The sequence below is a fragment of the Pseudorca crassidens genome, chromosome 18 (genome assembly GCF_039906515.1).
Source record: "Pseudorca crassidens isolate mPseCra1 chromosome 18, mPseCra1.hap1, whole genome shotgun sequence".
Taxonomy (NCBI): domain Eukaryota; kingdom Metazoa; phylum Chordata; class Mammalia; order Artiodactyla; family Delphinidae; genus Pseudorca; species Pseudorca crassidens.
Genome location: NC_090313.1, coordinates 55895671 through 55922974, shown reverse-complemented (window position 1 = coordinate 55922974; position 27304 = coordinate 55895671). Strand labels below are relative to the sequence as shown.

General features: G+C 37.6%; 1 protein-coding gene across 7 annotated transcripts in view; it reads left to right on the top strand.

The window, feature by feature from the left end:
- VWA8 (von Willebrand factor A domain containing 8) overlaps window positions 1-27304 on the top strand; it is a 369572-nt gene that overhangs the window by 9890 nt on the left and 332378 nt on the right. For all 7 annotated transcript variants that reach the window (XM_067713438.1, XM_067713439.1, XM_067713440.1 and 4 more), the window contains exon 2: window positions 8608-8685. In XM_067713438.1, coding sequence (XP_067569539.1) covers window positions 8608-8685 — 78 coding nt within the window. The remainder of the gene's footprint in view (window positions 1-8607; window positions 8686-27304) is intronic.

The following is a 27304-nucleotide window of genomic DNA, read 5'->3' as shown; positions in this document are numbered from 1 at the left end:
ACTTAATTAACTTTAATCTAAACCTAGCCAATCCTGACCATCCACAAACCTTCCATTACTTTCTGTATCCATATTAGTTTGTCCCTTATTTTTTTCCATCCAGAAAGAACCAGCTCTAAGATAAGCTTACTTTCTTTTCCCTTAATAAAATGCAATTCCATTTCTAATATCTTCTTTACAGAAAAACACACATTCTACTTTCCTACTGTATACTGAAATGTTTACGTTATTATTTCAATTAGCTTTAATTACATGTTTAAATTTGATGGACATCTCAAAGACACGGGAAGAGAAATGCCAGTTCCCTCTACAAGGCTTTTGTTTAAGGTCAGAATTCTGAGAAGATATTTTGTCAAACCTTTTAACTTAACTGCATACACACACATGCACGCGCGCACACACACACACACACACACACACAAATTAGCCCAACTTGGCCATTTAAGGTTGAGATCTCTTTTAGTATAATTTAGGTACTTGCAAGTGTGATCTGGCTGGCGTATTAGTTGGAGGTTGGCTTTCTGATGCCCCTTTAAAGATGTCAGGTCGGCCTCCTCCCCAACCTCTCAGCCCAGACTTCTTGGTTTCCTTTACTGAGCAAATCCCAGGTTCCCCTAATGTCTTCCAATTAGGGGGGTCTCCCAGTGTTTTTCAGCCAGGCTCCCCTAATGTTACTGAGTCCAAGCTCACTCTGCTCGCTGCATAACAGGCCAATAAATCGGAGACAGGTGTTGAGGCAAGGAATAACGACTTTATTCAGAAAGCCGGCAGACCGAGAAGATGGCAGACTAATGTCTCCGAAAAACCATCTTATCGGGGTTTGGATGCCAGTTTCTTTTATACAACAGAGAGGGGGAGGAGACGAGGAAATAATGTAAAAAGGCCATAAGATTTGCAGCTGTCCCCTGGAATGGCCAGCCTTGGGGAGGGGATGTGTTAATTTCTTCTTTCTTGCAGCCATCCGCAGGTGGACAGGGTCAGGATGTACAAAGGCACTTTGGGTTTAACATTCCGGCAGAGGGGCAGGGTTCCCTGAGGCAGTCCATTGCGTATAGACAGCATCCTTTTAGTGAACAAAAGCAGCGGAAAGCAAAGGTTAAAGTAAAAGCAATAGATTCAACATATAGTCAGATTTGGCTCTTCCCTGTTACCCTAATAGCTTTAGATTAGGGGGGTCACTCCCTAATGTCTTTCAGTTGGGAAGCCAGGTACCTGTTAGATACCGCCAAATGAAACTCAGGATCATCAGCTGTTAACAGGAGATCCTAGAGCCAGGGGAGACCCAGATTTGTCTGGACTCTGAGGAGGCGGATGGGCACAAGAGGCCTCTTCTGGTATCAAGGTTCTGGATCCTTGTAGAGTTTAGGCAAAGGAGAGAAGTATGCTCTGGGTCCCTTCGTAATTGGTTGCCAAAACTGTCAACTGAAAAAAATGTACAACCTAGAAGTTGAGTTATGTTTAATTCGGTGGACAGTTTGAAGACTTCAAGCCTGGAACACAGGATCTCAGATAACCCGGGACTGCTTCATCGAAGAGGCAAGGGGGGAACCAGGATATATAGGAGTTTTTTCAATAAAGACCAGGTAGTTGGAACATCAAAAGATTACTGTTAATTAAAGAAAATCAGATATCTCAAGTTAAGGAATTTAGCGCTTTTCTATGTATGAGAAGATACAAAGTCTGGGCTCATTGAAATCATTCCTTTGAAATGCACTTAGATATTTAGGGCCAGTACCCTGTGCTTTCTTATCCCAAGTCTCCTCAGGGTGCACTGTCCGGGAGGGCATTTTGTTTCCATCCTGAGCTCCCTCAGGGCTCACCTTCCGGGTGGCTGTAACGTGGTGGCTCGATGGCTGCAATGTCCTTTGTTTACTGATATGGCAGGCAGTATTGGTTCACAAATGGAATCAGAATATCCTAGTGATTGTTAGCTACCACCTCTTTTTGAAAATAGATAAAAAGCTCATCCTTAACTGTCAGAAAGTGTATGTTATTTCTTTATTTCCTTGATTTGTATTGTAATTACACTTACTCATAATTTTATCTTAATATATTCTTATTCTTGAAAGTTTTATCTTTATCATATTTTTCTGCAATGAAAAATGTTTCTATCATTATAATTATTAGAGCACAGTTGTTCAAAAGAAATCAATATGTTTCAAATTTTCTTAGAAACTAAAATTTTGTGGAAACATACCTATTAATAACATGAGTAGCACTTTTTTCCAGTTGACTATAAATTACTGTAATGAATATTCCCTAGTTTTATTGCTGAAATATAAAGAATTTTGATATAGCAATATCACTCAATTTTTTGCAGACTTTCTAAGTCAAAAATATGTTGATTTATTATCAGAAATGATATTTTTAATGATCTATAAACTGGCAACTTGATTATAGCCTTTTCATTTTGTTCATGGCAAAGAATTGGAAACCACTTGACTTGCAAGTAAAGTCACTGACCCAGCCAATAGAATCATTCTGCCTGAATATCTGGGAAGTGCACTGAAAAGGCTTCACGAAAATTTATCAAATGGCTATGGTTATTTTCTCACGTAGAGGCTGCTTTTTTATTCTAATGTACTCAGAAAGAGTTGTTAAAATAAAACTTTCATTCGACATACCTTTGCCAGCACAATATTTTTTGGAGAAAACGCTTTTACTTTATCACATGTTTAAATACTTTCTGTCAAATTCTTAGTTTTCATAATTAACAAAGGTAGTCTGTCCTGTCAATCCGATCAGCCAAATTAGACTTTCTGACAGAAAAAGTATTTTTCCCTTTCAATTCAAATAAATGTGTTCATGTATATTTTAAGAAATGTTATAAAAACCACTGAAAAATAAATGGGACACATTTTGAAGGCTAGATTACTAAAGGCAGTAAAACCAAGAATAAAGGAATCTCGTGGTTACATATTTAAGTTGTTTATTTCATAATATATGATAATATAATTTTGCTCTTTAATGTATAGTAAAGTAATATAATATGGTTAAAATTATTTATGTAAAGAGGACTGTGGCAGAAGTCATGTTTTTTTTTTTTGTTTTTGTTTTTTTTTTTTTGGTACGCGGGCCTCTCACTGCTGTGGCCTCTCCCCTTGCGGAGCACAGGCTCCGGACGCGCAAGCTCGGCGGCCATGGCTCACGGGCCCAGCCGCTCCGCGGCATGTGGGATCTTCCCGGACCGGGGCACGAACCTGTATCCCCTGCATCGGCAGGCGGACTCTCAACCACTGCGCCACCAGGGAAGCCCATGTTTTTTTAATTAAATGTGCAGTGAACTTTGTTTATGGGCCTTAGAGAACAATTAAATAGAAATCATGTATAACAATCAGTAATAAATTCATCCGTTTCTTTAGACCTCATGATCAATCTTTGACTTTGTATTTAGTGGAACAGAACACTATTTGGTTCAGAAGCTAGTATATAACATTTTCATTATAAGAGTTAGAAAATAGCATTTTATAAGATGAGGAATGACTATATTGGAATGAATATTTTATGATGATGTTTGAGAATAACTTTTTGTCTACCTTTATGAAAGATACACATCTGATCGGGAACATTTAAAACTTTTCTCTGTTCTTTTTATCCAGTGTATTGTGAAAAATTTGGTAGTGCTGAAACCTATTTCAGTTACATTAAAATGAATCAGGATTAATAATGTGTACTGCTTCAGATGTTCAGAGGTGCCTTTTTTTTTTTTTCTATGAATAGCATGTTCTCAAGATAAGAATTGAGAAAAGCTGAAAAAGTAGCTTACCTTTAAGGTTGTGAAAAGCCAGTTTTCGAAGCTTTCTTTGCTTTGCTCTCTGAGCTCTCCCATCTTGGATTTTTTGACAATACTCACTCACACTTCCTCACTCTGCAATATACTGTATCTGACACAGGCCAACAGAGGCCAAACTACTCTGGTCAGTTCTAAAGCTACTCTTCACTTTTAGTAGAGCTATATGAGACGGAAAGAGTATTCCTAGGCAGGTTTATGTTGATTTGAATACTTCTGAAAGCAGGCTTCTCCTCAGCCATAATTAAATATGCCCCTTTGTTTGGTCCCCTGGAGCAACGCACCGTTCACTGTAGTAGTAAACTAAGTGAGAGAAGGGCTCCTGAAAAGACCCGTGGGGATGGAGAGCCTGTAGGGCCATTCTCAGTCAGGTCAATGTTAGGGAAGAACACATGGAAGTGAAGATCTGAAAACGGATCCCCTTCAGACTGTTATGCTCTATCCCCTTGGAAAGTCCTTGTGTACCCTAATTTAAAGACTCATAATGTAAAGGAGCCATAATCAATAGTTGTACAGTGTGAGAAATGCTATTACAGAAGGATGAGCCAGATACTGTGCAGAAGGACAGGAATGGAGTGATTAGTTCTTGAGTGAGGTGGAGATGGTGCAAAAGGGAAAGTTAGGGTAGATTCAGTGGGGAGATGAAGATATCTGAGGAGTACTTGTGTGAAGGAAAAGTGTGAGAGATGTGGAAGGGCTTCTAGGTCAGGGAATAAAGCATCGGTTCCTGAGATAAGAATACAAGAGGTAGAGCTGGTTGGACAACACACACAGAGAATACAGAGTTCCGTGTTTCTCATGTTAAATTTGAGGTGCCTCTGGAATACCATAGTGTCCAACAGGCTACTGAGAGGTATTGAACTCGGGAGAGAGATCTGAGCCAAAGTAGACATAGAAGACTTTCATTGTACAGAGGTCAGATGTGGGCTATGGGTGTGGATTAGATGACTAGTCAAGTGTAGCATGGTAACTGCAGATGGCCAAGAACATGAGCATTTGAGGCAGGGAGGGCAAATGTCTAACCCCTATGAATGTCTTTTTCCTCTTTGCCTACAAATGGCTAATTGATCACTGCCCTGTTTCTTAATGAGTCCAGTTTCCATTGTGATTTCTTCTTTGGGTTTTTTGGAAGCCTGTTTCTTGATTTCCAAATGTTTAGAGATTTGCCAGTTATCTATTTGGTGCTAAGTTCTAGTTGAATTCCATTTTGATCAGAAAGCATACTTTGTATGATTTTAGTCCTTTGAAATTTATTAAGACTTGCATTATGGTGCAGCCAAAGATCTAGTTTGATGAATATTTCATGTGCATTTAAAAAGAATATGCATTCTACCATTGTTGGGTGTAGTGTTCTATAAAGGTCATTTAGGTTAAGTGGTTAATAAGGTTTTCAGATCTTTACTTCTATACTTGGTCTTAGCCAAAAGGCCAAGAACTGATTGTTTTTACTTCTATATCCTTCTTTTTTTTTTCTGCTCTTCCATCACTTACTGAGAGAGATATAGTAAAATATGCATATATGATTTTGAATTTTTCTCTTCCTCCTTTCAGTTCTGTCAGTTTTTGCTTCATGTTTATTCCCCAGCTCCCTCTTTGCCAGTCACCACCTTAGGTTTGCTGTCTTCCCCCACAAAGGGTCACAGCTCCTTTCAGGAGTTATTCTAAATACACTCACTCTCTCTCCTTGCTCTCCCCTGGCCCCTTCAGGCTTGTGTCAGTGGTGGTAATGGCTTTCTGTTATTGCTAGTCCCAGGGTACTGCACCGTCCTTGCTGGTTTTCCCAAACTCTGCCCATACCTTCATAAATGGTTCCTTTATTATTCTCTCCTCAGTTATTCATTTTGAATGGACTACCAGTTTCTTGCTGGGCTCCTGATGGATAATGGATATATTTAGGAAAAGCATTTCAGTTAGTAGGAAAATCCAGTGCGAAAGCCTGAAATGAGTATATGTCTGACATGCTCAAGGAGTAGCGAAGAGACCCACGTGGCTGGAGTAGAATAAGTGAGGAGGACACTAGTAGGAGATGAGCTCAGAAGGGAAATGGGGTGCCAGATCAGACATAGCCTTTTAGGCCACTGCAAAGATGGGGGTTGAGCAGAGGACTGGCATTACTGGATTCCTATTTTCTTATGATCACTGTGGCTGCTCTGTTGAGAATTAACTGTAGGGTGCCAGGGTTGAGACAGGAGATCTGTAAGGGAGTGAGAGGTAATGCTGTTTAAATGAGAAAATAAATTTAAGTAGTAAACCCCTACCTGGCTTGGGTCAGCATTGTGGTGGTAGAGGATGTAGAGAGAAGTGGGTAATACTACATATATATTAATGACAGAGTCGCTACAATTTTCTGATGGGTGGGAGAGAAAAGTTAAGAATGGCTGCAAGATTTCTGGTTTGAGAAGCTGGAAGGATTAAGTTGCCATTAGTAGAATTGGGGAATACTGTGGGTGGAACACACACAGTTCAGAAGTTCAGTTTTTTTTTTTTTTTTTGCTGTACGCGGGCCTCTAATTGTTGTGGCCTCTCCCGTTGCGGAGCACAGGGCTCCGGACGCGCAGGCTCAGCGGCCATGGCTCACGGGCCCAGCCGCTCCGCGACATGTGGGATCTTCCCGGACCGGGGCATGAACCCGTGTCCCCTGCATCGGCGGGCGGACTCGCAAACACTGCGCCACCAGGGAAGCCCAGAAGTTCAGTTTTGAATATGTCAACTTGAAGCCGACTATTAGGCGCCTCAGAGTCTGTTGGTATCCATGCTTCGAGTTCTGTGGTCTGGATTAGAGATATAAATTTGGGAGCAAGCAACATATTGTTGCACTTAAGGGCATAAGGCTAGATGAGCTCATCAAGGAGGGGTTATAGATAGAAAAGAAAAGAGGCTAGAACCGGGCCTCCTCACCCAGTGATCGGAAGTTGAGGAGGAGAGGAAGAAAAGGCGAAGAAGACTTGAGTCATAATGAGGTAGGAGGAAAAGAGACGAGGTGAGAGGGCAAGGAGAGAGAGAGAGAGAGAGGTGGAATCCCTGTGGAGTGAGTCGTGATTGGACGCGGGGCTCTGACTCCACTCCAGATATCATGGTGGTTAACTCTTCCTGCTAACTGTACCCTGGCAGCCAAGCTGTGGCTAATGACATAGGCTTGGCCAGTTCAATGTTCCTGCCCATGACTTCGAGTCATGAGGGAGTTGTGCAAAAGCTGCAGGAACAGTTTATTTATGGCAGTGTCCTTTTTATTAGAAGATATATCTGAAGACTTTAAGGATGAAGAATCATGACTTTTGCATCTTAAGGTAGTGTTTTTCCAACTTTCCTACAGGTTTGAGAAATATCACAATAAAATGGGGGAAAAAGTTGTCCTCTGACTGTGTTGTCCCACAGTATGGATCTAATGGTGCCTGGGGTGGTATCTCAGTGAGTGTATCCTGGGGTGTGACTTTGACTGTGCTTCCTGTTGCCTTCCCTAACATATTGTGGACTAGTTTCTGAGCCTAGGTCTCTTCATGATGGGTTCACGTTTCCTGTGAGGTATTTCATAGAACCGCTGTAACAAAAACCCCAATGTCCTCATACTAACCTAGTTTGAGATGGACTTTCTGTTACAGTAGTTCTGTGAAATAGCTCACAGGAACCATGGGTTACTTAGAGTCAAGATGAAATGAAATAACATAAATAAATATGTCTATAATAGTATTTGCCAAATAGCTGGTACTCAGTAAGTATTAGCTGATGTTTAGACTAATTCAGAGGAAAATTCCTTTGATTCACACTCTAAATGTATGTGCATTGTGTATTAGGAATTATACCTGTGTTTTGTACAATGTTTCTACTTATCTCTTAATTTACCACATACCTGTAATATATTTCTTCATCTATAAAAACTTTTTTTCCCATAGATTTACAAATTTCCTCATTTATAAAGTCTCTGTCTCACATATTTGGGGAATGTGTAAAGGACTTAAAAGATAGTAATCATTCAACAAGTGTTGGCTGTTGTTAGTACCATGATTTAAGGCCTTGTTCTCCAGGATACCTCACTAGCTCAAAACTGGCAGTGTTGAAAGATGTGTTTTACACAGCTACTTTTTCTAAGTGTTTTTGAGCCCTTTGCAAGTGAAGTTCCAGTTGCAGATGGGATCAATATGTCTATTTTGCTGTTGGAGAGAGCAAAGCAGAGATTGTTTGGTTCACTCCTGCACTTTAGAAGATCAACCAGAAATTAATGTTACTTTAAAAACTTAGAACCATGTAGAAGTGACTGAGAGCTTTTGCTCTGTTTTGCTTGTTTCATGTAGGAATTCTTGGCATATATGCCACTGGGGCTTTGCTCTTTTCATGTACCTAGAAATGTTGAATTTGGGAGTTATGTTGCTAGAGAACTTGAATTTGTATGTAGTAAAAATAAGAACCTATAAAGATGTAAAAAGGTTGCCCATACATGTTAAAGGTACCACCTTATGGGTGCTTTGGACGATCTTAAACAAAAATGCATCCTTCTGTATTGTTGACTTTATCAGTATTGGTATTAATGAGAAAATAAAGCTGGTTAATATATTTTATAGTATTTCACCTGTTTTGCTAAAATAGCATTTAAAAAGTGAATTTCACCGACACTTCTTCTTTATATATATAACTTATACTATGGATACTAGTTGTACAGCACAGTGCCTGACATAGACAGGTGTTTCTATGGATGCCCAACACAGACAGATCTGTGGTACACACATCCCTCTCTGTAGGTCAGGAGAATCACTGTTGCAAAAGCCATAGTGTGTTGTTTTCTTGTCTCTTTTAATGGTTGTGTTTCTGTATTCTCTTTTTAGGTGATACAGTTAATATTGGAGATGTATCTTACAAGTTGAAAATGCCTAAGAGCCCGGAACTTGTGCCACAGAACTACTGTAAGAACTAATCATTTATTTTATGAATTTATCACTTTGTTTCACTTCATCCATGAATATTTCAGTAAAATATTTATTTTTCCACATATTGCTGTTTCTGTTTCAACTGAAATAAACTTTACACTTAATAAAATGCACAGACCTTAAGTATTCCTTTTGATTAATTTTGACAATTTTATAAATGTGTATAACCACCAAGATTGCTTTCATCACGTCTGAATGTTCTCTTGTGCCCCCTTCCCTGCTCTCCTGCTCTCCTGCTCTCCTGTTCTGGAAGCCACTGTTCTATTTTCTACGATGGTAGATTAGTTTTGCTAATCTAATTCGTTCTTCAGCTTTCTATAAATAGAATCATATAGTATAGTTTTTTTTGTGTGTGTGTATTTGGTTTCTTTCCACCGAGAATAATTTTGAGATTCATCCATATTCCTGTACCAATCAGCTTGCTTTTAACTGCTGAGTAATATTCCATTGTATAAATATACCATAATTTATTTGTTCTTTTGTTGATGGACAGTTGGATGGTTTCCATTTTTGGACTTTTATGAAAAAGGTACTGTGAACATTCCTGTAGAGGTCTTGTAGTCATAAGTTTTCACTTATCTTAAATAAATAACTAGGAGTTGATGTGTCATAGGGTGGATGCCTGTTTAACTTTACTAAACACTGCCAAAAAGTTCTCCAAAGTAGTTGTACTATTTTACCCTTTGACCAACAGCAGTGTTCCACATCCTTGCCAACCTTGCCATCCTTGGTATTTCTAGTCTTTTAGATTTTACTCATTCTACAAGGTGTGAAATGGTCACTCATCATGGTTTTTGTTTTATAACAGCTCTATTGAAATACAATTCATATACCATAAAATTCACCTTTTTAAAGTGTACAACTCAGTGGTTTTTAGCATATTCACAGAGTTGTGTAACCATGCCACTATCTAACTTTAGACCATTTTTCATCAAGTCAAAAAGAAACCTCACACTCATTAACAGTCACTCCCGGTTTCCTCCTCCTCCTCTTCCCCCTGCTGCCCCTCTAGCCTTTGACAATCATTAATATACTTTCTGTTTCTTTGGATTTGCCTATTCTTAACATTTCATATAAATGGGATAATATGTGGCCTTTGTGTTTGGCTTATTTCACTTATAATGTTTTCAAGGTTCATTCATGTTGTAGCATGTATCAATGCTTCATTCCTTTTTATGGCTGAGTAGTGTTCAGTTGTATGGATATACCACTTTTTGTTTATTCATTCATCGGTTTGGGGATATTATGAATAATGTTGCTATAAATGTTCATATACAAGTTTTTATACAGACATATGTTTTCAGTTTTCTTGGATATGTGCCTAGGAGTAGAATTGCTAGGTTATATGGTAACTCTGTTTAACATTTCCAGGAATTATCAAACTGTTTTCCAAAGAGGCTGTACCATTTTACATTCCCACAAGCAATGTATGAGGGTTCCAGTTTCTCGATATCTTCAACACTTATTACTGTCTGTCCTTTTTATTGTAGCCATCTTCATGGGTATGCAGTGGTATCTCATTATTGTTTTGATTTGAATTTCTCTAATGACTCACAATCACTTCTTTGCTCAAAATCATGTCAATTCTTTTCTCAAAATTCCTTAAAGCACTCTAATACCTTAGGAACAAAGGTCAATCCTTACCTTTAATGATCTAGTCTCAGCCTCATCTCCTGTCACTGTACTTCCCCTGTTCTATGTTCCAGTCATTGGGCACAATATAAAATATTTTTTTGTTCACTCTTCAGATTCTTTCAGTAGACAATGCGCTCCTTGAGGGAGAATATCTCACTTTCATCCAATACAAATTTCCATTGACTCTACCTCCTAAATGGCTCTGCGATCTGTCCTCTCCACTCTGTCCCACTTTTCTTTTACTGTATTTTTTTTGAGGTTTTTTCTGTTGGCTTTTTTTTTTTTTTTTGGCCATGCCACGCTCATGCAGGATCTTAGTTCCCCGACCAGGAATTGAACCCATGCCCCCTGCAGTGGAAGTGCAGCGTCTTAACCACTGGACCGCCAGGGAAGTCCCCTGAGTTATTTTCTTAGTGGTAACTCTAGGGGTTATAATTAACAGTTTAACTTAAAACAAACTTGTTCATATTAATACTAACTTAATTTCAATAGTATATAAAAACTTTGTTCCAGTATAGCTCTGTTCCCTTCTACTTTCTTTGTACTATTATTGTCATACAAATTATAGCTTTATATATTAAAAATCTAGTGACACAATTTTATAATTATCATTTTATGAAATTGTCTTTTAAATCAGATAGAAGAAAAGAGTTACAAACAAAAATATGTTTATATTGTTTTTACATTTACATATATTTTTTACATTTACATATATTCCAGTTACCTTTACTGGAATGCTATTGTGTGGATTTTAGTTACTGTCTAGTGTGCTTTTATTTCGGCCTGAAAGAAGGACACTCTTTAGTATTTTTTATAGGGCAGATCTGCTAGAGATGAATTCTCAGTTTTTATTTGTCTGAAAATTTCTTAATTTCACCTTTATTGTTTGAAGAATTCTTGGTTGACAGTTTTTTCTTTTCTGCACTTTGAATATGTCATCTTACTGCCTCTGGCCTCCATAGTTTCTGATGAGAAGTTATTAATTTTACTAAGGATCCCCTCTACATGATGAATCACCTTTCTTTCTGCTATCAAGATACTTTCTCTTTGTCTTTGTCTTTTGATAATTTGACTATGACGTGTCTGAAAGTGGTCTGTATGAGTTTTCCTACCTGATATTTGTTGAGCTATATATACTATACTTTCATTTACATCACATACCCTTTGTACTATTGTCAACATATATTTTAATTCCATATATGCTAAAACACTATGATATTTATTGTCATTTTTGCTAAAACAGTGATATTTATAGTTATTTTTGCTTTAAGCAATAATAGAGTTTTAAATAAAATAAATATATAGATATAAAATGAAGATAGTTTTAGAAGCTTTTAATATTTATTCATATTTTAATGCTTTATACTGCTTTTTATTCCTTTCTGCAGATTCAGGCATACATCATCTGAAAGCATTTCCCTTTAGCAAGAAGAGTTTCTTTTAGCATTTCTTTTAGTATGTTTGCTAGATATGCATTCTCTCATCTGTTGTCTGTCTTAAATTGTGTTTATTTTGCTTTCATTTTCAAAGCATTATTTTTGTTATTGTTGGATATGGAATGCCATTTTTTTTTCTTTTAGTACTTTAAAGACATCATTTTATTGTCTTATGGTTTCTATTGTTTCTAATAAAAAGTCAGCTATAATTTTTGTTTTTGCCTGTTTGTAATTTGTCTGTTTTCTGTATCTGCATTTAAGATTCTTTTTTTATTTTTTATTCTTCACCAGAAGTTTGGCTTGATGTACCAAGGTACAGTTTACTTTGAATTTATCTTTGTTGTGTTTCTCTAAGCTTCTTGAATCTATGGGTTAATAACTGTCATCAGTTTTGTCATCAACTTCTTGTCCATAACTAAGTTAATTGATTCTCTCTTCTGTTTCGTATGTTGTCTTAGTCCCATCTGATGATTCATTCATTTTGGTTAATATATTTCATTTCTACCATGTCCATTTGGTTTTCCTTTTTTTTTCTAATTTTTTGGCCACGCTGCCCCGCATGCAGAATCTTAGTTCCTCCACTGGGGGTGGAACCCATGCCCACTGCAGTGAAAGCATGGAGTCTTAACTACCAGACTGCCAGGGAAGTCCCTAGTTTTCCTTTTTATTTTTCATCTCTCATGCTTGAATATGTGAATGGGAAAGAATTGGTGGTAGGTGCAGATTTTCTCTGTTGCTGGGACTTCTCATCATGCCAGCCCATGTATGGCCGTTATAGGTTTGTTAAAAGTTCAACTTGTTTACCCTGACACATCTATGGCAGATTCTTCCTCCTCTTGCCATTCTACCAGGGATGAAAGTTAGCTGTGGGTCTCTTCTCTCCTTGAAAGGGCTCATTACTTTCTATAATCTAGTTCATTTAGATTTCTTTGTATCCTTAGCTGTATGATGGATTTTAAGAAACTGTGATTTTTGTAGATTAACTGGTTTGTCCTGGTTGTTATGTTGGAAGTGAAATTCTCTTGCAGTTCTCACCATGCTAACTAGAAGTGGGAGTCAGGAATATTTATTTTTGATGTTTATTATTTAATGGTTATGCCTAATCATATTATTTTAATAGACAGGTTTTCTTTTCTAGGGGTGAGACTATTGGCTTAATTCTTTAACAAGTTGTTATACTTGTCTAGAGAAAAATTAACAAAATAGATCTATAACATCTTACATGTCATAGGTACGTGATAATTGAAAAAAAAAACCACTCATTTTTCCTGATTTCTGGGTCTTTTCTCATTATGAATGTAGCTAATTTTTATAATAAACTTCAGATGTGAAGAATAATATCTGCTCTTGATAGACAATAAGAAAAGTGCTGTATAGTTTGAGTTCTGTAGGGAAACAACTACTTGGTGGGGGGAAATTATGTTTAAAATTTTGACTGTACTACTTTCTAGATGTATGAATTTCCTTCCTTCCTTCCTCCCTCCCTCCCTTTCTTTCTCCCTCTCTTCCTCCCTCCCTTCCTCCCTCCCTCCCTTCCTTCCTTCCTTCCTTCCTCTCTCTCTCTCTCTTCCTCCCTTCTTCCCTTCTCTCCTTCCCTCCTTCCTTCTTTCTTTTCAGATGTGTCAATTTCCGTAGTCATATAACTGTTCTGAGTCTCCTTGACTATATGGGGATGATCATTTTAACCTCACTGATACATTGTAAGGATTAAATCAAATAGCATATGTGAAATATATACGATAGTGCCTGGCACAAAGTGCTGAATACATATGAGTTCCAGATACAACCATTTCCCCAGTCTCCTGATTCTTGTTCCTTTTCATCTTCCATTATCGCATGCCTGTGACACTATTGAGTACGGGGATTACTAAAGGCTGCTGTGATTCTGCTTAAGAGATATGCTAAAAACAGTCATCTTCAGTCAGTTTTATCCCTAAAAAATGAATCTGGAATATATTTCAGCTAGATTTAATTTTGAATTTGCTCTCAGTTAGGTTGTTTGCAGATCACCAATGTTGGTAGGCTCTTCAAATACTTCAGTTTAAGAAGATCAAACTTAACATGTTTACAGTGTGGAAAGAATGTTGGCCTTTTCAGTCTCACCTAGACCTGAAGCATGGTCATTGCCTGATAGCTATCAACAAGGGATAGCACTACCCATCCCTTCTTTTAACAGCTAAGATGCCATAGTCTCTTGTCTGGGGTCTGCTGAAGTACTTTGTCATAATCACAGATACTTACTCATTTTGAGGATCTTCTTATTCAGTGAGAGAATTAACAAGACTGTCTGTACTAGTTTCAAGAATTCAAGGGATCCTAGCAATAATATCAATTTAAAAACTTACAAGCATGTGCTTTGAATGAATGTACTCTCATACTTTGCAAATGACTGAGGGACAATACAGTGGCTGGCTCAGACCAAGTCCCAGAGTGTAAAAGGTATCTGTTCCTAAATATAGCAAAACTCCCATAAATTGTCACGAAAACCCCCCAGAAAAACAAAGAAAAGCCCTCAACATTTTCTGGTTTACATACTTTCAATTTTTATTATTGTTTGCATGCATCTCTTATGTAATCAAAAGTTTTCTTTTGTGTTTCGTTATTAGTAGCTTACCCTTTGAAATATATCAGAAGAGAGTTTATACTGAAATCAGTTGGATGGTTTGTGCCTGCTATCCATTCATCATTGTTCCTACCATATATCAAGAGGATGATAGCATATGTTTTACCCAACAGTAAATTGTTATATTGCCTCTGCTAGTCTTTCTTACGAGCAACTGTGCCATTTGTAAGAAAAAGACTGTTGGGCGTTTGTTAACTTGAAATAGGAAAAGTGGCCAAGCTAATTCAACCAAAATCTCACATATTCACATAAGTTTTACGTGTTGGTTGCTACACATTGATTAGACAGATATATTGTATTGCGTAATATAACATGTTTTTATGCATCTGTTTACTGTATTATGTTCAAATACAGTTCTTTGAACGTTTTCTCCCTCTCTCAGGGACTGTTACCAGATTGGGAAAATTACAGTTCTTTGGCTTCATTCTTGCTATTACATGACTGATTAGGGATTATGGGTTTTGGCCATGAGAGAACTTTGGTGGATTTTTTCTCCCTAAGAGTTATTTTTTAAAATATGTTAAAATATTTTGGAAATGATGTTTTGTTGAAGTTTGATACCCTATTACTTTCCTTCCTGTATTTATGCTTCATTTTAGCTTTTTGCCTCTTGGATATTTAATATTTTGAAATGAAACATAAAATGATAGACTTTTGTTAAGGAAAGGAACTTTAGCAATTATTATCCTCTCTGGAACTCATTTTATAGCCGGGAAAGTAGGATCACAAGAAAGAGGTCAGAAGACTAATTAATTAGTAGCAAAACCCAGATTTCCTGACTTCTGTTTGATTTTTCTTTTATAGTCTGCCACAGTGTCTCTGGCGGCTTTCTTTAGAATAAGTCCTGCGATGTAGGAAAACTCTTTTGGAATTTAAAAGTGTGAAGGATTACTGAAAAATATTGAAATAGTTGAAGCATGGCAGTTTTACTTTATCTCTATCTTAAATTAAAGTTATTATTTAGAGCATTGAAAATCACTATTGTATTTTAGTAATGAAGAAATAAAAGTCACAATGTTGAACTATGGTCCCTGATATTCATATTAAGCGTCTATTTAATGGAATGGTAGAAATCCTGCTAACTGGCAGAAGCTATAGACTGGAGGTATTCTTAAGTGGAAGTCTAAAATTCAACTAAAAGCCACACAAAAGCAGTATTATCTCATCAAAGTAAAATTTAATTCACTGACCATTTGATTGAGATAATGAATGCTTATATTTTATAGTCAGTTGTCAGCTTCTCATTTGAACTGTTTCTGTCTTCACAGCATTGGGCACAGCAGGACATCTTTTTAGCTCCAGTATCTAGCCCAGTGCCTGGCATATAATAGACATTAAGAGTTGGACTGTTCTTTAGTTTTTTTATTATCTAGGTCTTGTTACCTCCTGCCTTGACCATTATAACTTCCACTTATCATCTTAGTCCCTAGTCTCTTACCTGCAAGTGTTGAAGTGGATAATTGAAGCTTTTTTGCCTTTTTGTATGAAAACCAAACCTCAAGGCTTAGTTGAAATTGGCAGCTATTGAAAAGGGGTTCCTTCATGTTTTTGTGCTTGAAGTTAAACGATATTGTATCAAAGCTGGTATTTCTTCCAAGGTTTGACTTATGAAGTGGTGCTCCAAGGTAGCAAGTTTTCAAGAGATGACTTTAAACCTGACCTCAGAATTATATTTCTGCTTCCTTACATAATCTTCTTGTTGCAGTCAGTGAACCAATTATATGTGAGGTCATTTAAGGTTTACTGGACACACTGAACTCTTAGGGCCCATAAAGATTTACTGCAAGAATTACAGCATTGTGCTCTTAAAATGGCGAGTTTGGGCATAATTAACGGATGAGAGTTTTTTTAGGGGGGAAAGAACCTTTGTCTTTAGTTTGTAAATGATTTTAAGAGGTTTGAGAAATTCATCAATGTTATAAATGACAGAATAGCATGGAAAAGCTATGTCATTTTTGTGTCAGGGTAGATAATGTGGAACAATCATTGCAGCTACTTGTCAGTTTTAATAAATTAGTGACAGAGGTTACACAAAAGGCCTCCAGGGAGGTGTTACCTCAGATTCCCTTACTTAATCGTCAGTGCTTGAAAAACAATCTGAGAAGCAAAGCCTCCAATCCTTAAGACTTGCCTTAATTTTACTAGTGTCCTAATTGCCTCTCATTACATGAGAATTTACTTTGGAAAAGGATTTCATTTGAGATTCCTTTAGATATATTTTTAAGCATGGAGTCCTCAAAAGGAAGAGTCCCACCAACTTTTAAAGCTCCTGAACATGCCCTGAAGTTTCCTCTGGGGTCTCTATAGCAGTGTTTATTCAGTGCCTAGTTTTTCTTTAATTTTCTTTCTCCCAAGTACCATACTGAAGATGACTTAAAGTTTATTGATGTGTTTTATTGCTTTTTATTTTCTATTTAATGACTGTTGTTGCTTTCTGCAACTTTCATTGCATATGTACATTTTTTGAGCTAGGTAGTAGGCTTCTTTGTATTTACCTGGCAATTTAACCACCATTTAATGACATTGTTTAAATGAATTCAGGTACTAAACCCCTAACTTAAAAATCACATTTTCAATGCATGTATAACATATATGATAGGCAGAGGTTTAATACCCTTTATATACAAATATAGCATATAAATTGATGAGAAACATCATATGATCCAGTAGAAAATAGGCAAAGGGTTTAAATAGGCATACCACAGGACAGGAAATCCAGATGGCCAATATGTGCATATGTACATATGTTCTAACCCTGTTTAGTGGTTAGAAAGATGCAAATTATACAATAAGATAGCAATATTCATACATCATCTGGGCCAAAATTAAAAGGTATTATAATGTCCAGTACCTACAAGGTCGCAGGGAAATGGCATTTCGTACATTGCTGTGGAAGTGTGAGTTCATTTGACTTCTTTGGAAAGTAATATGGTAATAGCTATTAAAATAAAATACCTTCTGGATGTAGCAGTTTCTTTATTAGGTTCTGTCCATTAAGGGAAAAATCAGCACATAAAAAAGATATTTGTACACAATATATATTGAAGCATTTTGTTGTTTTTGATAGTGACAAAAACTAGAAGCAATCTGAGTGTGTCAGTAGAGGAATAGTTGAATAAATTATTTTACAGATATATTATGGAAACTTCTGCAGCTGTTAAAAAAGAATAAATTAGATTTATATCTGTGGACCTAGAGGGTGTCCATATGATTTGTTAAGCAAAAATGGAAGACTGCAGAGTAGTATATAAAGTATGATACAATTTTTGTTTTTGTTTTAAAAAACAAACAAACTTGGAACACCCTTTGCAGGTGTATTATATGTCTCCCTGTACACAGAGAAAAGTGTGGAAGGCCGAGCTCCAGGCTCTTTGACTTCTTTCTGGGGCATTGGGTTAGGAGTGGGGTTGGAAATGAAAGGGATCATTTAATTTTTCGGATTTTTTTCTTTGTTATAGTAAGTATATATTAGACTGTAACTTTAAAAAGCTATTAAACTCCCATGTTTAAAGTGAAACTTTATTAAATTAGAGAATACATCCATTATAACTGCTTTTTCTGTGAACTGACTCATACAAATAAAAAGTTAATGCTTTGTGTTTAAAGAATTTGACAGGATCTAAAAATTCTTGCTTCTTCTGAGATGTGTTCATAACTGAAGGTCATTCCTTGATCTCATTTTATGTTTTTGATTATTGTTGTTTTGTCATGAATATGACTAGCTACATTAAGATCAACAAAGTTGTCTTTTGTAAATTATCACAATTTAGCAATAGTTTATGGATAAGCATTTTAAGAGGCTGAATTGCAAATTGAATTTGGGGTATTAAATTGTGATCTATTGATTAGTCAAAATATTCTAATATATGTCACCCATCAAATTTTACTTTCTCTGTGTATCACAATTATTTTCTACTTCCAGTATGGCTATGATTACTTTGCAATATGGTTTTTCAAAAGAAATATAACTGTTCCTATCACAAAAACAAAACATCAATACAAAAACTTGGGAAACACTGAAACAAAGGATAAAATGCAAATCATTTGTAAGCCTAATTATAAGCACTGTTAACATTTTAATTCTAATCTTTTAAAAAATAGTGTTACTAAGTGTAATTTACATACAACAAATTGTACATATTTAATGTACGACTCCATAAATTTTGACATATGTATGTAACCATGAAACATCACTAAAATCAAGATAATAATCAAACTCATCACTCTGAAAAGTTTACTTGTGCCCTTTTATAATGCCCCCTGGTTCCTCCCTTTTTTGGGAATCACTGATCTACTTTGTAGATTTATTTGGATTTTCTAGAATTTTATGTAAATGTAATAATACAACATGTGTTCTATTTTTGTCTAGCTTTTATCTTCATGTCCTAATGGCCTCCCAAAGACCCCACCTGCGAATACTATCATATTGGCAGTTAGGATTTCAACATATGAATTTTGGAGGAACACAAACATTCAGTCCATAACTGTGGTGGACTGAATGATGTCTTTGTCATATTTTGGTATTCGGGTAACACCGATCTCATAGAATGAATTGGGAAGTATTTCCTCCTCTTCCTGTGTTTCCCTATGCAAATACAAGAAAATTTGCATAAATACTCTTATTCTAACACCTCTACACAAAAAATGTATAGCTTGATACTTAATGTATATGTATATGCTCTGATTTATTTAATGTATATTGAAGTATTTTTCCAATTTTAAGGAAAACTGAATACCTTTTCTATGCTCAGTACTATACTGGCCATTGTTATACTTCTCATTTAATTTTGATTACAGCTATCGGTATTAGATCAGTCCCATCAGCCCACTTTATAGATGAGTGGCTTATATAAGCTAAGGCTTTATATATATGCATTTTTTTCCTTTGACACCTTCAAAGGATCTTATTGTACTTATCTTCGTGTTCTTGGCGCTAAGCATATAGAAGATCCTGAATAAATGTAACTGTGTGAATGATTTAATTTCTTAGTTCAGTTAGCGCATGTGGTAAATAATGAGGACTTTGATTCTAAACATATTGTATTATGCCCCTTGCTCCCCTGTTTTTCCCCTTGATGTCTATTATATCCTAGTAGAGAGTGATACACGGTAGATAGGTCAGTTTAGTAAATGAGCGTGCACTTGCAGTGAGATTAGTTGTGATTCTTTTGAAATCTCTCTTGAGATGGTAATGCATGCAGGGAGTGTGATGAGCCTGGGTTCACATTCTTCTGAGCAATCTTATAGGATGACTCTGGTGAATAAAATGTAATGTCTTGGGAAAGCACCTCACACAGGCTGTACTAGTTAGGTAGGTTCCTTTCTCCCTTATTTTTTCCGGGTGGTCTCTAGGTGCAGGAGGTAATTTGAGTAAACCCAGAAGCTCATTCATGACCACTGAATCCATACCTTGCAGCCTGCTGTCCAGGGTGCACACCAGGTAGAGGACGGTGCAGGTGAGGATGGGCTTTTAATATCCTTCCACACCTAGTTCTCACTATCTGAGGGACTGGACAAGGTGCTTTACCTATAATCCTCCCAATAACTGTACTCAGTAAGTATTATTACTGCTCTCTTGAAAATAAGAAAACTTAGGCCCGGGAGATTCAGAATACTTGTCCAAGGACACTGATAAAGGACAGGATGAGAAATCACAACTAGGTCTGTTTGGCTTCAGAGGCTTTTTCTTTCCATTGTATTATGTTGCCCCTTGGGATACTAAGAAAACATCACTAGTTTATATTTATTTATTTTAACGTCTTTATTAGAGTATAATTGCTTTACAATATTGTGTTAGTTTTTGCTATATATCAAAGTAAATCAGCTATATGCATATATATATCCCCATATCACGCCCTCTTGGGTCTCCCTCCCACCCTCCTTATTCCACACCTCTAGGTAGTCACAAAGCACCGAGCTGATCTCCCGGTGCTATGCAGCTGCTTCCCACTAGCTATCTGTTTTACATTTGGTAGTGTATATATGTCAATGTTACTCTCTCACTTCATCCCAGCTTACCCTTCCCCCTCCCCGTGTCCTCAGGTCCATTCTCTATGTCTGTGTCTTTATTCCTGTCCTGCCCCTAGGTTCTTCAGAACCATTTTTTGTTGTTGTTTTTTTAGATTCCATATATATGTTAGCATATGGTATTTGTTTTTCTCTTTCTGACGCACTTCACTCTGTATGACAGATTCTAGGTCCATCCATGTCACTACAAATAACTCAATTTCGTTTCTTTTTATGGCTGAGTAATATTCCATTGTATATATGTGCCACATCTTCTTTTTCCATTCATCTGTCGATGGACACTTAGGTTGCTTCCATGTCCTGGCTATTGTAAATAGTGCTGCAATGAACATTGTGGCACATGACTTGTTTTGAGTTATGGTTTTCTCAGGTTATATGCCCAGTAGTGGGATTGCTGGGTCATATGGTAGTTCTATTTTTAGTTTTTTAAGGAATATCCATACTGTTCTCCATACTGACTGTATCAATTTACATTCCCACCAACATTGCAAGATGATTCCCCTTTCTCTACACCCTCTCTGGCATTTATTGTTTCAACATTTTTTGATGATGGCCATTCTGACCAGTGTGAGATGATACTTCATTGTAGTTTTGAATTGCATTTTTCTAACGATTAGTGATGTTGAGCATCTTTTCATGTGTTTGTTGGCAGTCTGTATATCTTCTTTGGAGAGATGTCTATTTAGTCTTCTTCCCATTTTGGATTGGGTTGTTTGTTTTTTGATACTGAGCTGCATGAGCTGCTTGTATATTTTGGAGATTAATCCTTTGTCAGTTGCTTCATTTGCAAATATTTTCTCCCATTCTGAGGGTTGTCTTTTGGTCTTGTTTATGGTTTCCTTTGCTGTGCAAAAGCTTTGAAGTTTCATTAGGTCCCATTTGTTTATTTTTGTTTTTATTTCCATTTCTCTGGGAGGTGGGTCAAGAAGGATCTTGCTGTGATTTATGTCATAGAGTGTTCTGCCTATGTTTTCCTCTAAGAGTTTGATAGTTTCTGGCCTTACATTTAGGTCTTTAATCCATTTTGAGTTTATTTTTGTGTATGGTGTTAGGGAGTGTTCTAATTTCATTCTTTTATATGTAGCTGTCCAGTTTTCCAAGCAGCACTTATTGAAGAGGCTGTCTTTTCTCCATTGTATATTCTTGCCTCCTTTGTCAAAGATAAGGTGACCATATGTGCGTGGGTTTATCTCTGGGCTTCCTATCCTGTTCCATTGACCTCTATTTCTGTTTCTTGTGGCAGTACCATACTGTCTTGATTACTCTAGCTTTGTAGTATAGTCTGAAGTCTGGGAGCCTGATTCCTCCAGCCCCGTTTTTCTTTCTCAAGATTGCTTTGGCTATTCGGGGTCTTTTGTGTTTCCATACAAATTGTGAAATTTTTTGTTCTAGTTCTGTGAAAAGTGCCATTGGTAGTTTGATAGGGATTGCATTGAATCTGTAGATTGCTTTGGGTAGTATGGTCATTTTCACAGTGTTGATTCTTCCAATCCAAGAACATGGTATATCTCTCCATCTGTTTGTATCATCTTTTTTTTTTATTTTTTTTTAATTTTTTTTTTTTTTTTTTTTTTTTTTTTTTTGTTTGTATCATCTTTAAATTCTTTCATCAGTGTCTTACAGTTTTCTGCATACAGGTCTTTTGTCTCATTAGGTAGGTTTATTCTTAGGTATTTTATTCTTTTTGTTGCAATGGTAAATGGGAATGTTTCCTTAAATTCTCTTTCAGATTTTCATCATTTGTGCATTAATTTTTTGTCCTGCTACTTTACCAAATTCATTGATTAGCTCTAGTAGTTTTCTGGTAGTATCTTTATGATTCTCTATGTATAGTATCACATCATCTGCAAACAGTGACAGTTTTACTTCTTCTATTCTGGTTTGGATTCCTTTTATTTCCTTTTCTTCTCTGATTGCTGTGGCTAAAACTTCCAAAACTATGTTGAAAAATAGTGGTGAGAGTGGGCAACCTTGTCTTGTTCCTGATCTTAGACGAAATGGTTTGTTTTTCACCATTGAGGACGATGTTGGCTGTGGGTTTGTCATATATGGCCTTTATTATGTTGAGTTAGGTTCCCTGTATGCCTACTTTCTGGAGCGTTTTTATCATAAATGGGTGTTGAATTTTGTCAAAAGCTTTTTCTGCATGTGTTGAGATTATCATATGGTTTTTATCCTTCAATTTGTTAATATGGTGTATCACATTGATTGATTTGCATATATTGAAGAATCCTTGCATTCCTGGAATAAACCCCACTTGATCATGGTGTATGATCCCTTTAATGTGCTGTTGGATTCTGTTTGCTAGTATTTTGTTGAGGATTTTTACTTCTATGTTCATCAGAGGTATTGGCTTGTAGTTTTCTTTTTTTTGTGACATCTTTGTCTGGTTTTGGAATCAGGGTGATGGTTGCCTCGTAGAATGAGTTTGGGAGTGTTCCTCCCTCTGCTATATTTTGGAAGAGTTTGAGTAGGATAGGTATTAGCTCTTCTCTAAATGTTTGATAGATTCGGCTGTGAAGCCATCTGGTCCTGGGCTTTTGTTTTTTGGAAGATTTTAAATCACAGTCTCAATTCCAGTGCTTGTGATTGGTCTGTTTATATTGTCTCTTTCTTCCCGGTTCAGACTTGGAAGGTTGTACATTTCTAAGAATTTGTCCATTTCTTCCATATTGTCCATTTTATTGGCATATAGTTGCTTGTAGTAATCTCTCATGATCCTTTGTATTTCTGCTGTGTCAGTTTTTACTTCGTTTTCATTTCTAATTCTGTCGTTTTGATTTGAGTCTTCTCCCTTTTTTTCTTGATGAATCTGGCTAATGGTTTATCAATTTTGTTTATCTTCTCAAAGAACCAGCTTTTAGTTTTATTGATCTTTGCTATCATTTCCTTCCTTTTGTTTTCATTTATTTCTGATCTGATCTTTATGATTTCTTTCCTTCTGCTAACTTTGGGTTTTTTTTGTTCTTTCTCTAATTGCTTTAGGTGTAAGGTTAGGTTGTTTATTTGAGATTTTTCTTGTTTCTTGAGGTAGGATGCTATTGCTGTAAACTTCCCTCTTAGAACTGCTTCTTCTGCGTCCCATAAGTTTTGGGTCATCATGTTTTCATTGTCATTTGTTTCTAGGTATTTTTTGATTTCCTCTTTGATATCTTCAGTGATCGCTTGGTTAATTAGTAGTGTATTATTTAGCCTCCATGTGTTTGTACTTTTTACAGTTTTATTCCTGTAATTGATGTCTAGTCTCATAGCATTGTGGTCGGAAAAGATACTTGATACAATTTCAATTTTCTTAAATTTACCAGGCTTGATTTGTGACCCACAATATGGTCTATCCTGGAGAATGTTCCATGAGCACTTGAGAAGAAAGTGTATTCTGTTGGTTTTGGATGGAATGTCCTATAAGTATCAATTAAGTCCATCTTGTTTAATGTGTCATTTAAAGCTTGTGTTTCCTTATTTATTTTTATTTTGGATGATCTGTCCATTGGTGAAATTGGGGTGTTAAAGTCTCCTACCATGATTGTGTTACTGTCGATTTCCTCTTTTATGGCTGTTAGTATTTGCCTTATGTATTGAGGTGCTCCTATGTTGGGTGTATAAATATTTACAATTGTTATATCTTTTTCTTGGATTGGTCACTTGATCACTATGTAGTGTCCTTTCTGTCTCTTATAATAGTCTTTATTTTAAAGTCTATTTTGTCTGATATGAGAATTGCTACTCCAGGTTTCTTTTGATTTCCATTTGCATGGAATATCTTTTTTCCATCCCCTCACTTTCAGTCTGTATGTGTCCCTAGGTCTGAAGCGGGTCTCTTGTAGACAACATATATACAGGTTTTGTTTTTGTATCCATTCAGCCATTCTGTGTCTTTTGGTTGGAGCATTTAATCAATTTACATTTAAGGTACTTATCGATATGTATGTTCCTATTACCATTTTCTTAATTGTTTTGGATTTGTTATTTTAGGTCTTTTCTCTTGTGTTTCCTGCCTAGAGAAGTTCCCGTAGCGTTTGTTGTAAAGCTGTTTTTGTGGTGCTGAATTCTCTTAGCTTTTGCTGGTCTGTAAAGGTTTTAATTTCTCCATCGAATCTGAATGAGATTTTTTGCTGGGTAGAGTAATCTTGGTTGTAGGTTTTTCCCTTTCATCACTTTAAATATGTCCTGCCACTCCCTTCTGGCTTGCAGTGTTTCTGCTGAAAAATCAGCTGTTAACCTTATGGGGATTCCCATGTATGTTATTTGGTGCTTTTCCCTTGCTGCTTTTAATGTTTCTTTTTTGTATTTAATTTTTGATAGTTTGATTAATATGTGTCTTGGCATGTTTCTCTTTGGGTTTATCCTGTATGATACTCTCTGTGCTTTCTGGACTTGATTGACTATTTCCTTTCCCATGTTAGGGAAGTTTAGGAGTATAATCTCTTAAATATTTTCTCAGATCCTTTTTTTTTTTTTTGCGGTACGCGGGCCTCTCACTGTGTGGCCTCTCCCGTTGCAGAGCACAGGCTCTGCACGCGCAGGCTCACTGGCCATGGCTCACGGGCCCAGCTGCTCCGCAGCATGTGGGATCTTCCCGGACCAGGGCACGAACCCATGTCCCCTGCATCGGCAGGCAGACTCTCAACCACCGCGCCACCCGGGAAGCCCTCAGATCCTTTCTTTTTCTCTTCTTCTTCTGGGACCCCTATAATTCACATGTTGTTGCGTTTCATGTTGTCCCAGAGGTCTCTGAGACTGTCCTCAATTCTTCTCATTCTTTTTTCTTTATTCTGCTCCCTGGTGGTTATTTTCACCATTTTATCTTCCAGCTCACTTATCCGTTCTTCTGACTCAGTTATTCTGCTATTGATTCCTACTAGAGTAATTGCATAATTGTTCAGTGTTCAGTAATTGTGTTGTTCATCACTGTTTGTTTGCTTTTTAGTTTTCTAGATCCTTGTTAAATGTTTCTTGTATTTCCTCATTTTGTTTCGTAGATTTTGGATCAGTTTTACTATCATTACTCTGAATTCTTTTTCAGGTAGATTGCCTATTTTGGCTTCATTTATTTCGTCTTGTAGGTTTTTAACATATTTTTTTGTCGTTTCTTTTTTTTTTTTTTTTTTTTTTTTGGTGGGTGGTTCTGTATCCCTGTTCTACTGGTTGTTTGCCCTGAGACGTCTAGCAGTGGAGTTTGCAGGCAGTTGGATAGAGCCGTGTCTTGGTGCTGAGAACCTCTGGGAGCCCTCCCTCCAATTAATATACCCTGGGGTCTGAGGTTCTCTGGTAGTCCAGGGGTTTGGACTCAGAACTCCCACCACAGTAGCTTGGAGCTGACCTCCCGCAGGGAACCAAGATCCTGCAAACTTTGTGGCATGGTAAAAAAAAAAAAAAAAAAGAAAAAGAGAAACAAAGAAAGAAAAAAAGGAGCAGTACAATATCAAGAATAAAAAACTAAATAAAGTTAGAAAGATAAAAAATATATTAGGAAAAATGAAATATAATTGAAACAACTGCAAAAAGGTAAAATAAAACCATAACATAAAAAAGAGAGAAAAAAAGGGATGGGGGGAATAAGCAAAAGGAGAGAACAATAACAAAGTATAAAGAATAACATAAGATTAGAAAAATAAAAGATTTATTAGGAAAAATAAAAATATAAAAGAATCCACAACAATGAATCAACAAGGTAAAAGAGAAACCGAATCTAAAAGAGGAAAAAAAAAAGTCTTGCTATGGGGGCAGAACTTAGGCAGGGGTGGAACTAAGGGAGGGATGGGGTTTAAGGTGGGGTGGGATCTAGGCGGGTGCCTTTTGAGCATAGGGCAGGGCATGGGCGGGGCCTAGGCGGAGGGGGTGGGGTGGGGTGGGGTGGGGTGACGGGCGGGGCCTAGGCGGGGGTGACGTTCTAGCGTGGGGCGGGGCCTCAGCTTAGGACCTGCGGGGGAGGGGAGAGGCAGCAAGTTGAATGGGGCAACTCTGGAGTGTGGAGTTCCGGAGTTTGGAGGTAAGGCTCTGGGTGAGTGTGTGTGGGTGGGACTTAGGCCCAGTGCCTTGGAGGGGGTCTCAGAGGGGGTCTCTGAGTGTAGAGGTGGGGCCCTGGGGGGGTGTAGGGGCGGGGCTTGGGCTCTGCGTGGCAGGAGGGAGGCTCTGAGGGCAGAGGATCAGGCCTATGAGCCCAACAGGCTCCCCAGTACCTAAGTAGACAGGGAAAGCGCTGGCCCCCTTCCCTTCCATTCCTTCACGTCTGTCCCCCACTTTCTCCCCCAGGGTCTCCCCTGTTGCTGCTGGACCCCCATCTGTGGGTGAGTCCAGCTGGGTGTAAGAACTTCTCCCCTTCCCCAGCCACCCTTCAGGGGTGCCAGTCCCAGAGGTCTAGACTTTACTTTTCCTCCCCCTTCCCTCCCTCCCACTCCCTCAGAACCCACGTGGCTGGAGGGGGCCTAGCTGGGCAGAGGATCAGGCCTGGGATCTCAGCAGGTTCCTGGGGGTCTACGTGGGCAGAGGAAACCTGGCCACGGTCCTTTTTGATCCTCTGCCCTCCCAGTGGTTCCCCAATTTCCCCCTTCGGGCATTGGATCCCTTCCCCTCCTGCAGCTGCCCCTCAGGGATGCCAGTCCTGTCCAGCCTCCACTTCTCCCCCTTCACTCCCCCCATGCCCCATGTCATACCCGGTTGCTGGGGGCTTCCTCCTGTCCCCTTAGGTGTCCATGGTCCCCCACCAGTGCCTGATAGGTGCCCTAGTAGTGAAGAGATGCAAATTCCGCCTCCTCCTAGTACGCCATCTTGACTCTGCACCCCGTCACTCCTTTTTGAAGAATTTATTAAAGCTGAATTTGAGCTCTGCATAATTTTCTGAAATTTTAATCTTTACATATATGACAAATTTGAG